This window comes from Zootoca vivipara, chromosome 2, assembly GCF_965207765.1.
Source record: "Zootoca vivipara chromosome 2, rZooViv2.hap1.1, whole genome shotgun sequence".
NCBI classification, from domain to species: domain Eukaryota; kingdom Metazoa; phylum Chordata; class Lepidosauria; order Squamata; family Lacertidae; genus Zootoca; species Zootoca vivipara.
Genome location: NC_142584.1, coordinates 26,976,142 through 26,997,438, shown reverse-complemented (window position 1 = coordinate 26,997,438; position 21,297 = coordinate 26,976,142). Strand labels below are relative to the sequence as shown.

At 46.3% G+C, this 21,297-nt stretch overlaps 1 protein-coding gene across 5 annotated transcripts; it reads left to right on the top strand.

Moving 5' to 3' along the window:
* CARD14 (caspase recruitment domain family member 14) lies at positions 1–21,156 on the top strand. 5 transcript variants are annotated; one of them, XM_088661473.1, is made up of 21 exons: positions 1–21; positions 4,956–5,190; positions 6,010–6,147; positions 6,493–6,818; positions 8,232–8,402; positions 8,929–9,048; positions 9,660–9,785; positions 10,491–10,634; positions 11,191–11,322; positions 11,552–11,679; positions 13,123–13,217; positions 14,151–14,196; positions 14,979–15,168; positions 16,482–16,608; positions 17,075–17,312; positions 17,452–17,515; positions 17,934–18,045; positions 18,392–18,565; positions 18,997–19,100; positions 19,254–19,369; positions 20,082–21,156. In XM_088661473.1, the coding sequence occupies exons 2-21, from the start codon at positions 4,965–4,967 to the stop codon at positions 20,287–20,289; spliced, it is 2,985 nt and encodes a 994-aa protein (XP_088517599.1). In that variant the 5' UTR covers positions 1–21; positions 4,956–4,964; the 3' UTR covers positions 20,290–21,156. The 5 variants fall into 5 exon arrangements, with proteins under 5 accessions (XP_088517599.1, XP_034960050.3, XP_034960049.3 ...); XM_035104159.3 differs by lacking the exon at positions 1–21 and adding an exon at positions 427–575 and having other exon boundaries at positions 11,194–11,322; XM_035104158.3 differs by lacking the exon at positions 1–21 and adding an exon at positions 427–575.
* Positions 21,157–21,297: the final 141 nt, after the last annotated feature.

Sequence of the window (21,297 nt, the reverse complement as noted above, 5' to 3'; positions counted from 1 at the left end):
TTGATCATCTTGGTTGTACATGTGAGTGTATTTGATTTGATTCCAACCAAAGTTATTTATAAGGAAGCAATATGCTTTGGGATTTTGTCACTGTGTACCATTCATGATATTCGAAATATTGTAGGAGATAGTTATTTATGTGTCTTACAGTTTTGTTCGCGGGTGAGAAACCAAGGTGAGAAAGGGCAGTGTTTGTCCAAAACCCACCCTGGTGAAACTACTTGAGGGAGGACTTGAACTTTGGCACCCTGGTGTTTACAACCTGAGCCCACGTTGTTACTTATGCGAACTCTCAGCTCCTGTAACTGGAAGGAAGTCTGATTAGCTTGCCGAGGTAATAATGCCTTGCTATGCAATAGAGCCATATACCTCTGGTGGAATAATAGCTCTCTCTTAGCCTGGCACTCTGCCCAGGAGGAAGAACTGCTGATGAATACATTAAATCTCCCTGGCAAGCAGAGCTGGCCCTCCTGAAAAACCTGTTCACTGTTCTCCAGACATCACAGTCTTTCTCCAAGACATGCAACACCAATATGTCGAGGACAACATTCACCCCTGTGGATCAGCAGGAACAGGTAGGACTAGTAGGGTCTCAGCTTTAGCGTTCAGTGTTTCTGTCAGGGGGGTGGCTTGGCCTGAAGGAAAGGAAGGGCTGCTATCTCAATCACATCCAGGGCAAAAGAGCTGAGGCGAATAAGAGTTTAGTAGGTTGCTCAGTGAATTGAAGGACTTAATTTGGACTTGAGTGTCCTCCTTCTCCTCCATTTACTTCAACACCCCTAAATGCAGGCCTCTAGGGCCTTCAAGACTGATAAACTGCTTTATACAGACACCATATGGAGTCCCAGAAACTAAACACCTGAGAACAACAGGGCTTTTCTTCAGTGGGAAATCGCCAGAACTCAGTTCTGGCACCTCTCAGGTAAGTTCCGGAACTTCTCAGGTGGGCACCATTGCCATTCTAAGAGAAAGAGGGAGATGTTCATGGCGAGTTTAGACACCTCTTTTTCTAGATAAAACCCCCCAGGACTTAGCTGTTCTTACTCCACAGATTCTGCATTCCCTGCTTACTTATTGGAGAAGTTTATTTGTTTGTTTGTCCATTGCATTTTATCCTCCCTCCAAAGAAACTTGGGCAGTGTGCACAATTTCTGCTCCTAAATTCCCCGCTTCCAACCACTGACGAGTTTGGAATCCCAGATTGTTGTTATTTTCATTACCTCATTCTATCTCCCAAATGGAACGATGGGTTTCGAGTTCTCTCTGCATTTAAGTGCCTGGGTACCACTTCCTGGCTTTTTTTAAAAGTCAGGTAATAATCATACGCACCCCAGTCTGCATTCCCAACCACTGTGGTCCAAAATATATGTGTAACTGTGGACCAGACAACATTCTGTGGTATACCTGAAGGAACGTCTCCACCTTCATCGTTCTGCCCGGACACTGAGGTCCAGCGCTGAGGGCCTTCTGGCTTTTCCCTCACTGCGAAAAGCAAAGCTACAGGGAACCAGGCAGAGGGCCTTCTTTGTAGTGGCTCCCGCCCTGTGGAATGCCCTCCCATCAGAGGTCAAAGAGATAAACAACTACCTGACATTTAGAAAACATTTGAAGGCAGTTTAGGGAAGTTTTAAATCTGTGACATTTTATTGTATTTTAATCTTTGCTGGAAGCCGCCCAGAGTGGCTGGGGAGACCCAGCCAGATGGGCAAGGTACGAATAAATTATTATTATTATTAGACACGAGGCTTGTCTTTGCAAAGAAACATGTACCTCTACAACATGGGTAGGCAAACTAAGGCCCGGGGGCCGGATCTGACCCAATTGCCTTCTAAATCCGGCCTGCAGACAGTCCGGGAATCAGCGTGTATTTACATGAGTAGAATGTGTCCTTTTATTTAAAATGCATCTCTGGGTTATTTGTGGGACATAGGAATTCAGCCCCCCCCCAATATAGTCTCCCCCCCCCAAGGTCTGAGTGACAGTGGCCCGGCCCCCTGCTGAAAAAGTTTGGTGACCCCTGCTCTACAACAAGGATGGGAAACACCTGGCTCTGTGGAAGTTGTTGGTCTCCAACTCCTTTCAGCCCGATAGCGTGGCCCAACAGCACAGAGTCCCCGCTCCTGATCGGCAACGTTGCATACAAGACATGATATGAATGAATGAATGAATTAATGATGATGCATATTATGTATTTCTGACGTTTTTAATCTGCCCAGGATTGTTAGGTAAAGGATTATGCAGAAATCTCAAAATAAATTGATGTAGCAGGAGACCTAGGGTCCTGGAGGGTAGTGTTGGCAGAGCCAGCCAAAGATCTCCCTGTGGCAAAAGTTGCTGGTGCTCCCCATTCCCCATACAGAAGCCAATTGGGACTGGTAATTGTATCTTGCATCAACAGACAGTGATGGGACGGCATCCTCCAAAACACCTGAGAGGGGAGAGAAGGAGAACACACAAACACAGAGAGCTCTATCCTCCAGCACCTTGCTGCTGTTCCCTGCCTAATGGTAGGGCCAAGCCAGAGTGCTGGGATTTGTTGCTTGGTGGCAGCTTGCTTTATTATTTGATTTAGGAAAGGAAGGCAAAAATAAAATTTCCACCCCGATCTGGAAAGGTTTTTCCCCCTATCAGGCACTTCAAATGATCTGAAACCTTTTTTGTCCAGTATTACCGGTATGGCTTCCTCCCAATCACCTAAAAAATTCTGTGCCTAAAAGGGAAATGGCTATTGACGTGATTCTCATCCAACTGTACTTTCCTTGTTTGGGCAGCCTGTCAGCTTCTTGAACTGCTCTAGCTGGAATATGGCCCTGTGCTACTTACTTTCAGATAGGAAGCCAAATCGAATTGGTTGTTGTTGTTGTTGTTGTGAGGAGGAGGAGGAGGAGGAGGAGGGAAAGCTTCTAGTTTTGATGGTTAGGATAATGTTCTCATCCCTGCCTACCTTATTGGAATTTTATTGGCATGTTTAATCACTGCTGCCTCTAGGCAAATGGATTGGTGGTGTTAACAGTCCATTGTGGCCTATAAGAGGACCGTATTGTTGTTGTGGTTATTTAGTTAGCACTAGATACGTGCTAGACACTTGGAAGGACACAGAAAGGACAGGGGAGGTGCACATGGGAATAATTCCAGCTCTAGATGTAAATTAACAAGGAGCAGATTATTAGCCATCAGGCTTTACTCCAGAATCCAGCAGACACCCACACTGTAAATGTTAAATAAATGTGTAGGTTAGACAACCATTTATTAAGGTGCCTGTGTGTGTGTGTGTGTGTGTGTGTGTGTGTGTGTGTGTGTGTGTGTTTGTTCACCCACTTCTTCAAGTGTGGAAAAGTTCCAATGGCAATACTTCTGGGTTTAGTTTCTTTTGGATACCTGGGATGCATTTATAATGTTTGTTGACAAATGTGCAAGCAGAGCGTAAGTGGAGGCAAAGCATGCATTTCAAACAAGACAGGAAATCCCCCTATATATGGGTAGCAGCTTGGGCAATCCTGCAGTTTCAGTTCACTCCAACCAGAGCACACACATGCTTTGAGAAAATGTCAACTGTTGTTTTACTGCCTTCTGGGCATCAGATGGAGGAGTGTCACCTTCTCCAAACTCATGTTGGTGCCTCATTCAAACACATGCAGAGATTCCTAGCCTACTAGGAAATGATCTCCTAACCATTAGTTCCTTTTCATGAAATAGCAACCGTCTATTCTGAATTATTAACCAGCGATCCTTTGTGAGCAGGCTGGGAAGAAGAAAAAAGTCCAGCAGCAGGTTTTACACCATAAATAGATTTGCCTTCTGGACTCAATGAACCAATGTGGCTGATTTTAATAAACTATTCTTTGAACCTCATAGGCATCTTTGGCATGTGGGTTCATGCTTTGCTTGTGACACACTGATAATCAGGACTTTCTATGCTGCACACACAAAACAGCTCAAATTCTGTGCCCTGTGTAAATGATGCAAAATACAAAAAATAAAATAAATAAATGCACATATAACGTTTGCATCAGGCATCCCCAAAGTGCGGCCCTCCAGATGTTTTGGCCTACAACTCCCATGATCCCTAGCTAACAGGACCAGTGGTCAGGGATGATGGGGATTGTAGTCCAAAACATCTGGATGGCCGAAGTTTGGGGGTGTCTGGTTTGCATAGTACTTGTGTTTGCCATGGGGAGGAGCAAGCCAGTACGTGACACTGAAGAAATGCCCCTTCCTTTACCATTATATATTTTTTGCTTCCATAAGGTCTAGAAGCATTTTAAGAAAAAGGGAGACGGGGGGGGGGGGGAGATATATTATGCACCCAGAACTAAATTGTTGCTATACTTAGGTAAGAAAGTATAATGGACACATTTCAGGCAACAGTATGGATAATTGCTGTAATCTGTAGCATCTGTAGTATGTATGTATGTATGTATGTATGTATGTATTATTATTATTATTATTATTATTTTATTTTATTAGAATTTATATACTGCCCTATACCCAGAGGTCTCAGGGTGGATCATAGAACAAAATCAGAATATAAAACCACAAAATATATAATCAAAATAAAAACAACAACCCAATACCCCCCCCCAAAAAAACACCGCACATTTTAAATGGCATAGGATGTCAATCAAATCAACCAAAGGCTTAGTTAAAAAGGAAGATTTTTGCCTGGTGCCTAAAGGTGTATAATGAAGACAGGTGTATAGTGCATGTAGTGTTAGTTTGGATAAAAGCAGAGAAGATTATGGACTCGATGATCTCCAAGAATCCTTTTGGTCCTGCAGTATATTGTGCAATGCTGTTTTCTAGGCTGGTATTCGGCCTCTGCTGTGCCACACACTCAATTTGAAACAACAGCTGTGTAGCTTATGGAGAGCTTACCTACTGTGTATTTAGAGCTTCGAAAAATAAGTTTTTGATTTGTGCCCTTCGAAAACTACTAGCCCCTCTCGTCCTTCCAGGTTCCTATTATGGCGGAGGCAGGAGCAGATAACCCCATCCTGGTTGATCAAGAGCTCCGTGACATGGATGAGGACCTTTTGTGGGAGATGGTAGAGGGTCATCGCTACAGGATTGTTCGTGGTGTCACCCCTAGCCGGCTCACACCCTACCTGCGCCAGGCCAAGGTGCTTGGTCAACTTGATGAGGAAGAGGTGCTGCACAGCCCTCAGTTTACAAACAGCGCCATGAGAGTGGGTGAGCAGCCTTAGTGTGGCAATGTTGATGGGGCGCCATAAGGCACATCTACCTAAAAACGGGGAAAGGGGATATGTTTGCTCCTCTCCCTCTAGAAGAAATGTAGAAGGGGAGGCGGGACAGCCCTGTTGAACCTTGATCTACACCACCAAGTTGATACACCACCCAAGTTGATAATCATTCATCCTCACCATAAGCAGATGAGGAAGGCCACCAACTTTAGGAGCAGACATAGCCTGTGTCCAAAGAATCTCACCATGGTAGTGTTACCACTGGAGGGAAGGCTAGCTGTTGATGCAAATATTTGGACTGCTAGGACATCATTTGTGGCTGGGGGAATAAATGAGATACTAAATGGGAAGGAGCTCCTCTCTGTCAGTCAAAGGAGGATGGGTGTTTCACAACCTGGTGCCCTCAATATGTTTTGGACAATAATGCTTATCAACCCCAGTTGGCACGAGGACACCAGATTGGGGAAGGCTGCCAAAGACAGATAGGGCAAATTGTTCCACAAAGACCACAGGTAGGGTAAAATCATTCCCGCACAGACCAAGGTTGAAGGAAGGAAGCCAAAGCTGGGCCTGTCAAGACAACTGATTGCAGCCTATATCAGTCCTTAAAGACTGCTCTGTTGGCTTCTCTGTACTGCAGTTGCTATAGAAGGCCATTTAGCTGGCTAACAAAATTACTTACAGAGATATGGCACATCACATCACCTGCCATGTTCCTCTGACCCAGCAGGCAGGGTGGGTCTTAGGGAGTCCCATAGGAGAGGAACTCAATGGCTTTATTCTGCTGTTCTTTCTTATTCCCTTGTAGGTCACATGCTGGATCTCTTGAAATTCCGTGGGAAAAATGGAGCCCTTGCCTTTCTGGAAAGCCTGAAACTCCACAACCCAGATATTTATGTGCTCATCACTGGCTTGGAACCTTCCATAGACCACAATCATTTCAGTGGTGAGTTTTCTCAAACCCTGCACCCCACCTATTCATAGCTCACTTTCTTGGGAGTAGACAGTTGTGTTAAAAACAATCTTCAGCCCCTGAAGTGAGGCTGGCCCAAGATATTTTGGCACCTGAGGCAGATAATCGAAATGGTGTCTCTTACACACACACACACACACACACACACAGGTAACTTGCCAACCTCCCCTTGCCAACTTCCTCACACAAACACCAGGTAGCAGAAATACAATAAACACCAGACTGCTGCCAGAATCTGGCCACCTGAGGTGGATACTGCCTCATGCTAGGCCTAGACCTGTCAAAGCCCTAACTGTTACCGTATTTCCCTTACTCTAGACCTGATTGAGAGTTCCCAACTGACAGAATGCTTGGCCAAGGCAGTGAGCAGCCTGCAGGAAGAACTGAGCCAGGAGAAGCGGCAGAAGGTCTCTTTGCTCCATCACTGCCGCAAGCTGAAGGAGAAGACTGCCCGGCTGGAAGCACAAGCTGAAAGCCTGAGCGGCATTGAGGCCGAATGTAACCGTATGAAGAGGGAACTCAGTGCCCACTTCCATGAGGCCCTCAAGCTTAAAGATGAACTTTATGGCCTGTCTTTACGTTACAGCAGTGCCCTGCAGGAGAAGGACCTGGCCATCACCCGCTGTCAGAGCCTGCAGGAAGAGGTGTGGTAGGGTGTCGTGCTCAGCGTTGTGACATCGTTTTAGGAGTGACAGGCTGCTATCAGGAATGATGGATGAGCATTATGTGTTTCAAAGAAATTCCCAGAGTCTTTCGCTAGTCCTCTAAATGCAGTGTTTCAATGAATGTTTTGCCACAGCTCCAGAGTGCTTCCTGTCAGTCATCTGTAGCTATTTTTGTACATGCCTACTTTTACTGCTAGGTGTTTCGGAATGCAGGAATTGTTAGCTTGCCTGGAGGAATGCCTAGCTTGGCACCTTGCCTCCAGTGGAGGCAACAATTTATGCTGCAGCTTCAGAGGAAAGGCATAGCTCTTCCACCCCATGGACACCTCCTCCAATACAATTACCAGTAGACGATGACCCATTTGGATTGACTGGAAGTGACATAACATAAAATTCCATGGAAATGATGCAATCTGATTCCAGACAGAGAGAGATTGTTTGGTATCTGCTTGTTGGAAGAGAGTAGGGTTTCTTACAAGATGACTCCTGAAATGCCTGGTTTATTGGACCCATCAGCTGAAGAGTGTGCTATTGTAGATTGCATTGTGTGCCAGGAGAACCAATAGCCTATCATCAATTTCTTTATGGTTGTCCAGATTTTTCTCTTTCCTTCTGTGCTATGATTGACCTAAGTATGTATTTAGCTGAGCCTCTTGCAGAACGTGCATAGGTTTAGAGTGTGGAAAAAGACACCCCTCAGTAAGTGCTTACTGAGGGGTTTTTTTGGGGGGGGGAGTAATAGTGTAACCCCACCCCTTAGTAGGGGTGGTCCTGTTCAGAGTTTCCACCAGCCAGTCAGTCATGCTGTATACTGTAAGCCAGGTGTGAGAAACCATTGGCCCTCCATAGGTTGCTGAACTGCAGCTTCCATAACATCTGGTCATTGGCCATGATTGCTTGATCTGATGGGAGCTGTAGATCAGCAGCATCTGGGGGGGGGGCAAAGGTCCCCCACCACACCTGGAATAAGCTGTATAGAGCTCAAGCAGGCCTTTCCTCACTCCTAGTTTTCCACCTTTATTTCCCAGCTGCCTCTCAACATTCCATGGGCACTAAGCATGCTCAGTTTTCCATTGGCTGTTGGGGATGGGTATGTGCGTCCCCTTAGTTTTATTTGTTTTTGTTTTAAATTTGGAGTTTCCTTGAACGTGCTGGTGCCACCATCTTGTTTCTCAGTGGGCCTGTTTGGGCTCCAGTTCTGTTGGCACTCCCCAGCTGAGTCCACTGTTAGAAGGACTTGGAAGTCTAGCTGCATTCTTAAAACCAGACTCTCAGGTCCTGTGTTTCAGAGTGAGCATCCAAACCTGGCCTGGTGTTTCATGTTGCTACCACTCGTCTCGCTCGCTCACTACTGCTTCTTCTCCTTCTCCTCTGTGTTCCCATCAATGGTAGCTGTACCTGATGAAGCAGGAATTGCAGCGAGCCCGGGTGTCATCATATTGTGAATGGGAGAGGTCCCCAAGGCCAGCTGGGGACCCACAGCCACAGGCCGATGAGCTTCTGACACTGAGAGAGGAGAATGAGCGTCTCAAGTCAATGGTGGAGCTGGGGACCTTCAGCGTGGTAAAAGACTATTTCCAGGAATACTTTCATACAGGTTTTACTTGTGCTGTGGAACCCCAATTATTTCCACAGTCCTTTTCCTTCCCCCAGAGAATCCAGGGAACTGTAGTTCTGTGACGAGAGATGGGGATTTCTTAACAGAATTCTTAGTTTCACAAAACAACCATTTCTATGATACTTCAGCAGCATACTGGTGTTCTGGTGTAAGAACCAATGTAGATTTGCAATGTAGATATGCCCTTAATGTGTTTGCCCTAAAGACAAGCTTCTTACAAACTTATATAGGCACCTGCACAGTTGTTTCCTCACATTTCAGCAAAACTGTTTGTCTTGCACAAACCCCCTCCAACTGCATAACGTTCCTTTACTGGCTGCAGGAGGCTTAGCCTTTGAGGAGGCAGATTGTCACAGATCCAACCGCCACTTATGGGTTTCCATGCCCATGCACCCCAACCTGGGCAAGGGTGTGGTGGCAGGGTAAGGGGAGCAGAAATGTGCCTCTGATGAGCCTCTCTCATTTGCCCAGGTGCAGAAGGATATCCTGGAGCAGAACCTTGATGATGCTCTGGATGGAAAGCAGGAGCTGCTGAATCGCATCCACTCGCTGAGGGAGCAGGCGGCGCTTGCTGAGAATCAGCGGAAGCAGGTGAGAGGGGGCTGCACAACCCATGCTTGCCTTTAGGCAAGGTGGAAAGCAGAGGAATCAAGTCTCTTTCCAACTCAGGTCAGGAGGACAATTCATGTCCATAGCATGAGGTTACAAAACCCCAGCCCAAATTGTTTGTTTACATTTGTATCCCATGCTTCCTCCCCTAGGGGAGCACAGGGCAGCTAAGGATACAAAGCAATACCAAAAATAAATAAACCATAGAACATTTAAAATATCAAACAGCATCTGATTAAAACTGCGGGAGCCCAATACCTTTAGGACAGAGTCTCACAACAAAGGCTGCTCTAAATATATTTCGAAGTTGCACCTGAACGCTGTCAAGCTGGGTTACATTACCAGCATAAAGTAGGTGTCAAGAGGACCTGGGATAGCTCAGTTGGTACAGCATGAGACTCTTAATCTCAGGGTTGTGGGTTTGAGCCCCACGTTGGTCACAAAGATTCCTGCCATTTCAGGGGTTTGGGCTAGCTGCTAGATGACCCTTGTGGTCCTTTCCAACCCTACAATTATGTTCTGTGCCTTAAGGTGGTGGCAAAGAGTGTCATGTGCTTGTTAATATCTTTCTAACATTTTTTGTCACCATTCAGTGCTGGGAAGAAAAGGAGCACACTCTGATCCAGTGCCAGAGGATGAAGGTGGACTGTGAGATCTACAAGGACAAAATCAGTGCCCTCCAGGCACAAGTGGCTGATCTGCAGAAGGAGAGAGATCAGGTAACACCTAAAGGTCTGACCACAGGAAAGAGAGGAGTTTTTTTCAGGGCAGGCGCCAGGGAGGTTACCAAAGTAAGGGAAGTGGTGGATTGTCCAATTAGAAGGGATCTTTACCATTCTAGAATGTTGCAGCAGTTAAGGAAATGTCCAATCAAATGTTCCAAGCCATATAATGGACGACGTTACCTGTTACTAGCTGCAAGGTTTTAATGGGCAGCTAGAATCCAGCCCAATAGTTAAAAAGGATAGCAGCAATTGTAACATGGCTTGTTGTCCAAACAGAGAATTGGCTGCATTATTAATTCTGTTTGCGGAATCTCTTCCCCCTGCCCTCCCCACATAGCTGTGTTACTCAAGTCAGAGGTCCTGCATGCAATCAACCCTGCATTAGCAGAAAGTGGCCAAATAAGTAGGTTTGGCCTTACTTTTATATTTTGCAGTCCCAAGACAACTCAGGCAGCATCTTGGCTTTTCTGTTGGTACTGCGGAGTACTCCTTGTGCTTCCTCTGGTATGTTCCGCCCCTATTTAGGGTTGATTCTCAAGCCCCCAGAGCAAATGGCTCACTGGAACCTTTTAAGCTGTTGTGAGAATAGTTTTGATCTCCTGCACTTGTCCCTGTAACTGTTGCTGCCGACAGCTTATTTCCGCCTGTCTCCCAAAGCCCTTGCCGATGGTGTGTTTCTGTCCCCCCCCCCCCGACCAGGCCTACAGCGCAAGGGACGCTGCTCAGTTGGAAATTTCTCAGAGCCTCCTGGAGAAAGATTCACTCCGCCGCAAAGTCTTTGAGCTCACTGATGAGATCTGTGAACTCAGGAAGCAGACAGGCCTACGTGGCTCAGCACTCGCGGTGAGTTTTGGGATGACGGTAACCAAGAGCCCCCTCCCATTACACCTCTCCCACTTCCTCGTCTATCTCCTCCTCCCAGTTCGCCCAAACCTCCCCTCACAGCACTCACTCCCCCACCCCTCACAGCTCACCCTCACCTCCAACCCCTTTGAAAGGAAAGCATTTCAGAAAGTGGCTTACCAAACTGCTCTCTGAAGCGCCTCCCATCCTGCTTTTAAGTAGCTCACTAGGGCCACTGGCCACCTCCACTGCTTGCTTGCTTGCTTGTCTGCTGTCACACTGGAGTTACCATAGCCACCTACTGACAGCCATGCAAACTGCAGCATGACAACAGAACGACAATTTTATTATATGGGGGGGATAAACATTAAAATTACTTGTTAGCAGGCAACATACTCATATTCCCCAGCACACAGCATGGAAATGACTGGGGTAGGAGAAAAATGGCAGCCCCTTATCATCTATATGGCGTTGTTCCCTCCAGTATTTTCTGCACTGCAGGCAGTTCTTTGCTGCATGTTTTATGAGCCATTTCTCTCTCTCCATTTCCTCTAAGCAGGTGCAGTGGGATGGGCCTGCCAGCTCTCTGACCAAGGAACCTTGTCCAAAGAGGAAGCAGCGTCTTGTGCGCATGAATGCCGTCTGCCCCCAGGGTGACAGCCAGGACAGCTTCTTGAGCATGTCTGAGGTGTACAGCTCACCCCTCCCCAAACCCATCACACTTTCTCCAACTGCAAGGCAGTGGGGGGTTGGGGTTGGGGGAGGAGCCACAGGATACTATCCTCAGGGTGTGGGGTCTCACTTGTCTTTCAGGCCTCCACTCTTTAGGGCACAGAACACCTGGGGGAAAGACCTGAATGGGGAAATTGGAGTTCCCCTGTGTCTGAGTGGCCTGACCCACTTCTTTTCTTTCGCAGTCTTGGTCAGATTTAAGCAACAGGTCAAATCAAGAGCTGCTTGGGAGCATCCGCTCATGCTGCCCAATCCCACCATGTAAGCATTCCCTACAGAGGAGAGCCATGCAAGAAAGTTCTTTTTCCAGAAGGTGAGTAAAGACCATGCTCTGCTGTATACTGCTGGTTCCCAGCTAGGCCTATGTGGGCATGTGTGCTTATGATGAAAAAAGAAGAAGGAGAGAGAGATAATCCTGATTTTGATAGACAGGTGCATTTTGCAAAGTGGGCAAATAAATACTGATTTATAGAAATATGTTTAATAGATTTATAGTTGTTGTTTAGTTGTTTAGTCGTGTCCGACTCTTCGTGACCCCATGGACCATAGCACGCCAGGCACTCCTGTCTTGCACTGCCTCCCGTAGTTTGGTCAAACTCATGTTCGTAGCTTCGAGAACACTGTCCAACCATCTTGTCCTCTGTCGTCCCCTTCTCCTAGTGCCCTCAATCTTTCCCAACATCAGGGTCTTTTCCAATGATTCTTCTCTTCTCATGAGGTGGCCAAAGTATTGGAGCCTCAGCTTCACGATCTGTCCTTCCAGGGAGCACTCAGGGCTGATTTCCTTAAGAATGGATAGGTTTGATCTTCTTGCAGTCCATGGGACTCTCAAGAGTCTCCTCCAGCACCATAATTCAAAAGCATCAATTCTTCGGCGATCAGCTTTCTTTATGGTCCAGCTCTCACTTCCATACATCACTACTGGGAAAACCATAGCTTTAACTATACGGACCTTTGTCGGCAAGGTGATGTCTCTGCTTTTTAAGATGCTGTCTAGGTTTGTCATTGCTTTTCTCCCAGAAATAGATTTATAGATATATGTTTAATGGATAAATATTTATAGAAATACTGATTTATAGAAATTCTAGAAATAGAATTTATCACAGATACTTCCCCCCCCCCCAACAAAATAAAAAAAATCCTTCCAGTAGCACCTTAGAGACCAACTAAGTTTGTCATTAGTATGAGCTTAGTTGGTCTCCAAGGTGCTACTGGAAGGAAATTTTTTATTTTGTTCCGACTACGGCAGACCAACACGGCTACCTACCTATACCTAGAGCTTTTTTCCCAGTCATCCAGATTTTAGCAGAATTTGGAAAGGGGCTTAAGAGCAATTAGGTGGATATGGAGATGTGATTATTATCTACCACCACCACTGGAAGTCTTTATACACCTTAATCTTATACTTTCCATATGTTTTCTTCACAGCCATGGAGGGTAGAAACTTGCACCCTTAAGTCTTCATATACCACCAGATTCTGTGCAAACTGACAGCCGTGCAAACTGCAGTATGACAATTTTATTATGTAGTGTGTGGGGGAGTTAAAATGATGTGCTAACAGGCTCCATTGGACATGTGTGAATCTGTTCTAGGCTCAACTAAACAATATATAAGGAGGGAGTATTTTAAGATTGCTCATCACACACACACACCCCATCCTGAATATAACCTCGCAACCGCCATGACACCCTGGATTGATCTATCTTTTCAGTTCACGCTCTGTTAATTTCATCTTATTTATGTCTCCTCTTGCAGCAGTTCCCTGGAGTTTCTGGAGGAGGATTTCCTTTCAGCTTCTGAAGAGAAAGTAGAAGATCCCCCTTTTGAGTATGAGATGGTGGGAAAAGATGGTAAGGGATCAAACCTAGGTTGGTGTGTCCCTGGCTAAGGGGAGGAGACGACTCTTCCCATTAAGTTGTTGTATTTATAATTACCTCATTAAAGGTAAAGGTAAAGGGACCCCTGACCATTAGGTCCAGTCGTGACAGACTCTGGGTTTTGTGTGCTCATCTCGCGTTATTGGCCGAGGGAGCCGGCGTACAGCTTCCAGGTCATGTGGCCAGTATGACAAAGCCGCTTCTGGTGAACCAGGGCAGCACATGGAAACCCTGTTTACCTTCCTGCTGTAGCAGGACCTATTTATCTACAGGTACTTGCACTTTGACATGCTTTCGAACTGCTAGGTTGGCAGGAAATTACCTCATTAGCTCTGGGCAAATTGTAGCAGCTTCAGTTAAAATAGACTATCTCCAAAGGGCCCACAATCTAACTGGGCCCTTCAGTTGGGATAGGGCAAAACAATCATATCAATAATAGTAGGAGACTTGTTATCAAAGTGTTAATTTTAAGTACAATACTAGGACTCCAGAGTCAGATCTGTATTGAAGAGGAAAAAGCAGGGACTGTAGATCATACAATTCCAGAATTTGCTTCCTTGGTGAAGTCTGATTACCTGTTTTTTGGGGGTGGAGAACTTCAGATCTGCAGGGCCAAATGTGACCCTTTAGGGATCTCTTGAGCCCATGTGACTTTCCCAGGCCACACCCCTCATCTACCAGGCACCCCATATCCAGCAAAGCAAAGGAGACACAATGAGTAAATTCTGAAGGTTACCAGCCAAGCATTTTGTGCAGCAATAATAGATCCTGCCTCTTGTTGCAGAACTTACTGCCCCATTCTGATTGGTTGTTGTGCAGCTTTGCTAACTTAACATGGGTGCCTGGTTAGAGACAAATAAAGCGGCCACTTAGTTCTCACCTATTCAAACATTTTTTTCATTCCAGATGGCAACTCTTTGTGGCTTCACCTGGACCCCTGCATCTCAGAGAGGTAAATGTCAAGTTCCCAACCGCAGAAAGTTTGGGTCGTAAGTATCCACAGACTCAAGGCCTAAGTCAATGAGGATTGCCTCAACAATTGAGGCACCCATGTCCTGGGCAAAAGACAAAAGGGCTGTGCTGACAAGAAGGAAAAAATGAGTTTGTTACCCAAGGAATCTATCTGAAGGCAACTTGCAGGGGTGAGGAAAGAGGAGCACACAGGCCAAGAAGCAGGGTGGTGGCAAGGGGCAACAGAAATGAGAAACGGGTGTCAAGTTTAAGCAAGAATGGAACATTTGAGTAGCAAGTAGCAGGCCAGCTAACATTTTTGTATACCGTAGGCAAATGACTGTAGGCTTCCCATTGAAGTAATTGGTACAGGTCATAGGAGCTAACTCCTAGGGGCCAAGGGGTCTTTGCCCCCCCAATAAAATATTTGAGCCCCCCCCCAAAGTTGCTAGACATTGCTATTTAAATAGTGTGTGTGCACTGCATCATGTGATCGATTATGTGGGGCGGGGCTTATCTGCCCCCCAATATTTTGTTCAAGATGGCACCCCTGGTACAGGTCATCTAGGGTTAGTTGCCTACCATGATGTGTGTGTGTGTGTCTGCATGCACACATTTTTTCTCAGAGGTAAGGTTTTAAGACCTATTATTATGCTATGAAGCTCAGTTGAACCTGTGATGGGATGAGCCAAGGGGAAGGAAAGGGGAGATATGCACATCTGGGAGGAGACAGAAGCCCCCATGCCCACTCTGTCCTCATGGCTCCATTCTCCTCTCCCCCAGTGTGCCTATGCGCCGGAGGCTTGCACAGCGTTTCCCAAGCCGCATCACAACCATTGCCTTCCAAGCCAACACTTTGATGGAACAGATCAGCATCATTGGGGGGAACCAGACGGGCATCTTCATTCACCAAGTCACGCCTGGCTCTGCGGCTGATGAGATGTCTTTGTCGCCGGGCCATCAGATTGTGCTGGTAAGACGTGCACATCTCCGCACTCCATAGCATCATCGGAGACTCCGTGGTTATGCCTAAGGAGCCTATCTTTCTCTTTCCCATGGAGATAACCTATTTCCTTTGGACGCTTTACTCCTCCTCCTAGCTACATCCCTGTCCCCATGTATAACCCAGGGAACTGCCACCTGACAATGATTTGGTGCTGGAGGAAGGAAACAAAATGGAAAACACCAAAGCCACTCCAAGTGTAGAGTAATGACCACTGCGCTCACAACATTAATGTGCAGGATAGTTGTAATTGCTGTGGATAGAATAGAAAATGTTCTAAAACATAATATTTTATTTTCTTCCTAATTATGCTGTTTTAAATGTGTTTCTATATATGACCTTCCTTTGCAATGTCTTATTTTGAAATCTTTTAAGGTATTTTAGTTTCCTGCTAATTATGTTTCTTTGGATGTTTGTTTTGTATTTGGTCTTCTTCCATAATGTTTTATTTTGGAATGTTCTATTTGATGTTTCAACGTAGGTTGCAAACTGCTCCGATGTGTTTGTTGTTGTTAAAAACAGAAAGCGGTATAGAAATGAAATTAAACAACAATAGAATCTTTACTCCCCAGCAACTCACGTTGAACAGTGCGAGTGCCGGGAAGCTCCTATTGCCTTGTAGTAAAAGTGCTTGCTGGGTGGGGCAATCTATATCTGAATCATGAAGAAGAAATTATGAGATGGTTGAGCAAGAGGCATGGCTTCTGGAAGGCTCAGCAACTAAGCCTAAGCACCCCAAGGAGACAGTCATTGGGCACAGAGATGACTGCTCAGAGTAGGACATGTGCAGGTGTCTCCTGCTGGGCTACTTTCAGAGGGATGCAACTCCCTCAACTACTTGGGAACAGGTAGGTAGCCGTGTTGGTCTGGATCGAAGTAAAATAAAAAAAAATAAAAAATAAATAAAAAAAAAAATAAAAAAAAGGTGCTACTGAAGGAATTTTTTTATTTTACTTGGGAACACACTGCCTCAAGCCAAGGGTAATAAGCTAAAAACTTGACAGGAAATTGCTCCAGAACAGTGAACCACCCTAATGCAAGTCATATTGCTCAGCTTCTTCTGCCTTCATTGGAGATTCAGCACTCGTTTCCCCTTGCCAGACTACTTAGGCACTTTTTACCAAAGGTGTCATTGTAACATGAACATGGCGAAGGATTCTCCTGTGTTGTGGCTTCACTGGGCTGCAACCGATTGCCATCATGTGTTTGTCTGCCTCTTGAAACCCTTCTTCAAAGCACTCCCCTTGATTTTATTTTTGAGCTAGTCTTCTTCGAATTTGTAGGTGGATTACGGAGTCATGGAACCAGGTTTCAAGGCTGTCCTGGAGGATGCAACACTTGAGGAGGCTCTTTGGGTCCTGGAAAGGGTCAATGGCTTCTGCTGCCTGTCCGTGCGGCTCAACATGGAGGGTAAGGGTCGCCTGATGAGAAAGGGGAAGTCGCTATGAGCAATCAGTGATACGGATATTGCTTGCGGTCCCACCATCAAGTAAGGTGAACAGTGGATACCACTAAGGGTGGCATACTAGGAGACAGACAGACCTGCTTCATGGGTAGAATCCATTGGGAAGTTCCCCTGCACAAACCCAGTTGAAATGATTGTAAGCTGTGCAAGAGCATTTCAAGGAGGAATGTGTTAGAAAGACAACTTTCTGGCGGATTGCACCCCATGTTAAATAGTGTGAACGAGGAGGTGCTCTTTTAGATTTTCCACCTTGGGCATCAAAATGTTTTGGGACAACCCTGGGCATCTCCCTAGCCATGGGTAGAGTCAGGAAGACATCATCATTCTCCCCATGCCCCTTGGGCTTCTCAACTCTTATCCTGCACTCCTGCTATTCCTACACAGCATTTCCAATACTCTCTAACCCATTAGGCTACAAGAAGCTGCTGAGTGACCTGAACTCCAAGCTGGTGACATCTGGAGACTCCTTCTACGTTCGGTCCAACCTCTGCCTTGAGAGGCAGGCACCTGGGGAACTTCTAGTAGGGTGCCATGACATTCTGCACATCACCGACACAGTGTGCCAGGGCCAAACGCAGTGGAGTGCCTGCCAGGTGAACCCCTACACCATGAAAGACATGGATGCTGGGACTATCCCCAACTACTGCCGGTGAGATTCATCATCTGAGGAGGCCTCCTTAGCACATCTGAGATGGTCCTCTCCACATGGCATGATGGCCAAGGAGGGGGGACCACATCTACTCCTTTCTACCTAATGCATTCCTCTGTCCCCTTTCTTTCCACCCTAGGGCACAGCAGCAACTCATCACCCTGATCCAGGAAATGGCCCAGAAGAGCACCATCACTCACAAGGTAATTGGGAGCAGCCTATGAAATAATTTGAGGGAAAAAATCTTAATATATTTTCCATATGGTTGCAGGCACAGCTCACTGGAACTGTCCTGTGCAGTCGTTTATGGACAATTCTGTGCAACCATTATTACTGGTGCATCTCTGTAAACCTCGGTTTCCTCCACCCCTTGCTTTGGAGTGACGACGTCTCGTCATTGAAATTAAATCTGCAAGCATTTGTTCAGATTGCGAACGGCAGTCACCGGCGACGAAACATGCAGCTCCAACAATGGGCGCGGGCCAGTGCCATTTCCCTTGTAAGCCTAGGGAGGTTGGCAGAGAGAAGGAAGCATATATCCCTAACAGCACTGATATGTGGAAGACATACTGAGTGAAAGTCATTTGGAATGAAGGTTTGACATTCCTTCCTGCCTTGCAGAATTCTGGGTTGCAGCCCAAACTGGTGCGCATCGTGAGCACAGACAACAAGAAGATCAATCCGCTCTGGTCATCAATGGACTGCAGCCTGTCGGACTCCAGCAAGCCACATAGTGAGTTCCGGGTAGTTTCTGTTTCTAAAAAAAAGATAATTGTCCTTGTCCTTTAAGCAATGTGTTGTTCCAGAAGACAATTGTCTTGAGCAGGCATAGGAAAACTTGGCCCTCCAGATGTTTTGGGACTACAACTCCCATCATCCCTGACCACTGGTCGTTAGCTAGGGGTGATGGGAGTTGTAGTCCCAAAACGTATGGAGGGACGAGTTTGCCTATGCCTGGTCTTGATGTTGGTCTTCTGCAGAACAGCATCAATGGCTCATTTCTCTTCAATGGGGATCTCTGTGTGTGGCTTTGAATGAGTGGCCTCCTCCAGACTTGGCTCTTCTTCCTCTTCCTCTAGTGAGCCGCCGAGTCAGCCTCCACACCAGGAGCTGTGTCAGCCTGATGCCGTACACTTTGGTCAGGCCCTGCAGGCCTGGCTGCCCACGCCCAGTTCTCCTGGTGCCCACGCTGTTGGGAAGGATCCTGGCTGACAAGTTGTGCCTGTCCAAGGCCTTTGAGAAATGTCCAGCAGGTACGTCCTTGGGATGGGGCCCGGCCCCATTGTTACATAAACTAGCTGGGCTCCCTTTGCTGGAACTGTGCAGGTTGGATAAGCCATGGGCCAAGGGAACAGCAACCTGCGGGACTTTGGCTTGGCTTCACTCAACAGAAGGGGCAAGTAAATGGAAGTGTCTTCCATTGAAGCAATGGAATTGAGGGTAGTGGAGGTTGTCTTCTGATGTCCATCTCCAGTTCTTGTCACAAGTACTGCCTCACCCCAAGACACACACCTTGACATCTTGACAAATGTGCCTTATGGTACATTTGCTCATTTTCTACTCTGCCCACACCCACACCCAGCAGTGTCACCAATAATTCCTGAGAGGCAAGGTCCAGTTTGGAAGCTTCTCCAGAACGGCACCAAGCTGTGTTGTCTTCTTGACCTGTTTCTTCCCTCTGCAGAACCCCAAGGTGAAACACAGAGCAGAGATGCGCTCCCCGAAAAAAGTGAGACGAGTAGCAACTTTTGTGTTCCCCATCAGGCTCTGGAGTGGCTGATGCAAAAGGTAATAGGGGTGCAGGGGGTCTGGGGATGTGGCCCAGGGGTGCAGATGCAAGTATCTCTTATGAGAGACTAGGGTTTGTCAACCCCCACCTCTTAAGAAACACACATGCACAGACTTGGAACTTAATTGCACCCTGAACCTGCTCCCTTCTAGAATGTGCATGGCTGGCTGGACCTGGGCCTGGAAAGTGTGCAGGAACTCCTGGCTATGGAAATCTACCCCATCATCATCTTGGTCACTATCAGTGAAAAGAATGGAAAGAAATTCAGGTAAGAGCCGAAGGGCCAAGGCCTCCTTAGCATAATCCTAAAGCCACAACAACCTTCCTTTCATGCCAGGATTTGAATTGCATAAAGTTGATGATGGAGCCTTTAATGTATTTGGAGCGGCATTTATGGGTGTGGCAGAAAGTCATACCTATCACGTTGTGGCATGGCTGTGAAAGGGGGTGCTTTTGAATTGAGTTTTTTTTAAAAGAAGCAAGCTGCCCAGAGAGGTTGTTGTGCTATTGGACAGTCTAGAAATCATTTAAGTAAATAATAATTACATAATCGAACCCCCTGCAAAAGTATTGGATGACAACTATGCCAATCACTGAAACAGGCAGGGGAGATAATTTCTTCTGCCACTTACTCACACCTCCCATGGTTTGTCAGCAAACTTTTTCAGCAGGGGGCTGGTCCACTGTCCCTCAGACCTTGTGGGGGGGCCGGACTATATTTTGAAAAAATATATGAACGAATTCCTATGCCCTACAAATAACCCAGAGATGCATTTTAAATAAAAGGACACATTCTACTCATGTAAAACCATGCTGATTCCCGGACCGTCCGCGGGCCGGATTTAGAAGGCAATTGGGCCGCATCCGGCCCCCGGGCCTTAGTTTGGAGACCCCTGGTTTGGAGGATAACATCCCATGAGAGTAAGGCCCCCAGGTCTTAAGTTGCTGACCTCCAGCCCAACAAATGATCTGCATTTCAGGAAAGCCCTCCAGCGCCTCGGAGCAACCGAGGAGCAACTTTTGGAGACTGCCCGGAAAGAGGAGGCCCAGTTGGAGACGGTGCCCTGCCTCTATGGCACCATTGCCCCCGACGGCTGGAGTGACCATGACACTCTTGTCAGCTGTGTCCGCATGGCCATTGCTGAAGAGCAGAAGAAAGTGGTATGGGTGGAACAAATGCCCCACTGAACTGTTTTGGAAATGGGCAAGCGTGTGGTGGTCCTTTGTCTCAGGGCCTTGGAAGGACTTGACAGTGCTGCAATTTATTCTGAACTAAGCTCAAGAGGGACTGGGGGCATGTTTGTTCAAACTTTCTGAACACTCTTTTACACACACTCAAACACTTCCAAGCTTAATTGACCTTTTGCCTCCCAACCCTGACTGCACACCCCACTATGCAGAGTCTTATGTTGACTAGGAAAGACAGCGCTTCTGTTCCATTGAAAATCAAGACACTGTTCAGCTGAGTTTAAAAAATTCAGACATGTTTCATTCTGTGGCTTGTCCCCAATGGGCTTGGTTCCCATTGTTCCCTACATTTCGCTTAAAATGTTGAAAAGAAGGTGCTTTGGGGCCGATCTGAAAGCGAGAGGGACCCCTTGATTTCAATGGGGCAAGCAGGCAAAGGATTTGACCCTTCAGATCTCAATAAATATGCCACTGTTAACACATGTACAAATGAAGAACGGTGGGATGTTGTATGATTTGCTATGCCCATGGCCTACATTTCTCTCCCCCAGAATATACGGGACCATTGTGGTCTCTCTTTTAATGTACTGGGTATCCCAGAGCTCTCTGGCCTTCTGTCAGCACCTGCTTCTCAAGCATCTTGCAACATTAATATACTACAGGTGTTTAATCCAGAGACTGTAGATACAATACTTGTAAACAACTGCATACTCATTCAAGCTGTCTCTTATCTGATTTACCTCCCACTCTCTGTTTTCAATTACTTCAACAGGTAAAGCAAATATATTTCTCCTGATTTTTTTTCATTTTGTAAAACAGCAGAGTGCTAGGTAGCTCTGCTGCTTGCATTAAGCTAAACTATAATAATAATAATAATAATAATAATAATAATAATAATAATAATAATTTATACCCCGCCCATCTGGACACTCTTATATATGTTTACTGCCTACCACTGCTATGGTGACCCCAACCCAAATCTCTGTGGGATTTTCCAGATTCTCAACT

Excerpts from the sequence above, each read along its gene's own strand:
- CARD14 (XM_035104158.3), top strand. The coding sequence starts at position 534 with ATGTCGAGGACAACATTCACCCCTGTGGATCAGCAGGAACAG. Across the intron at positions 5,191-6,009 it reads AAACAGCGCCATGAGAGTGG|GTCACATGCTGGATCTCTTG; the intron begins GTGAGCAGCCTT and ends ATTCCCTTGTAG. Across the intron at positions 11,323-11,551 it reads GCTTCTTGAGCATGTCTGAG|TCTTGGTCAGATTTAAGCAA; the intron begins GTGTACAGCTCA and ends TTTCTTTCGCAG.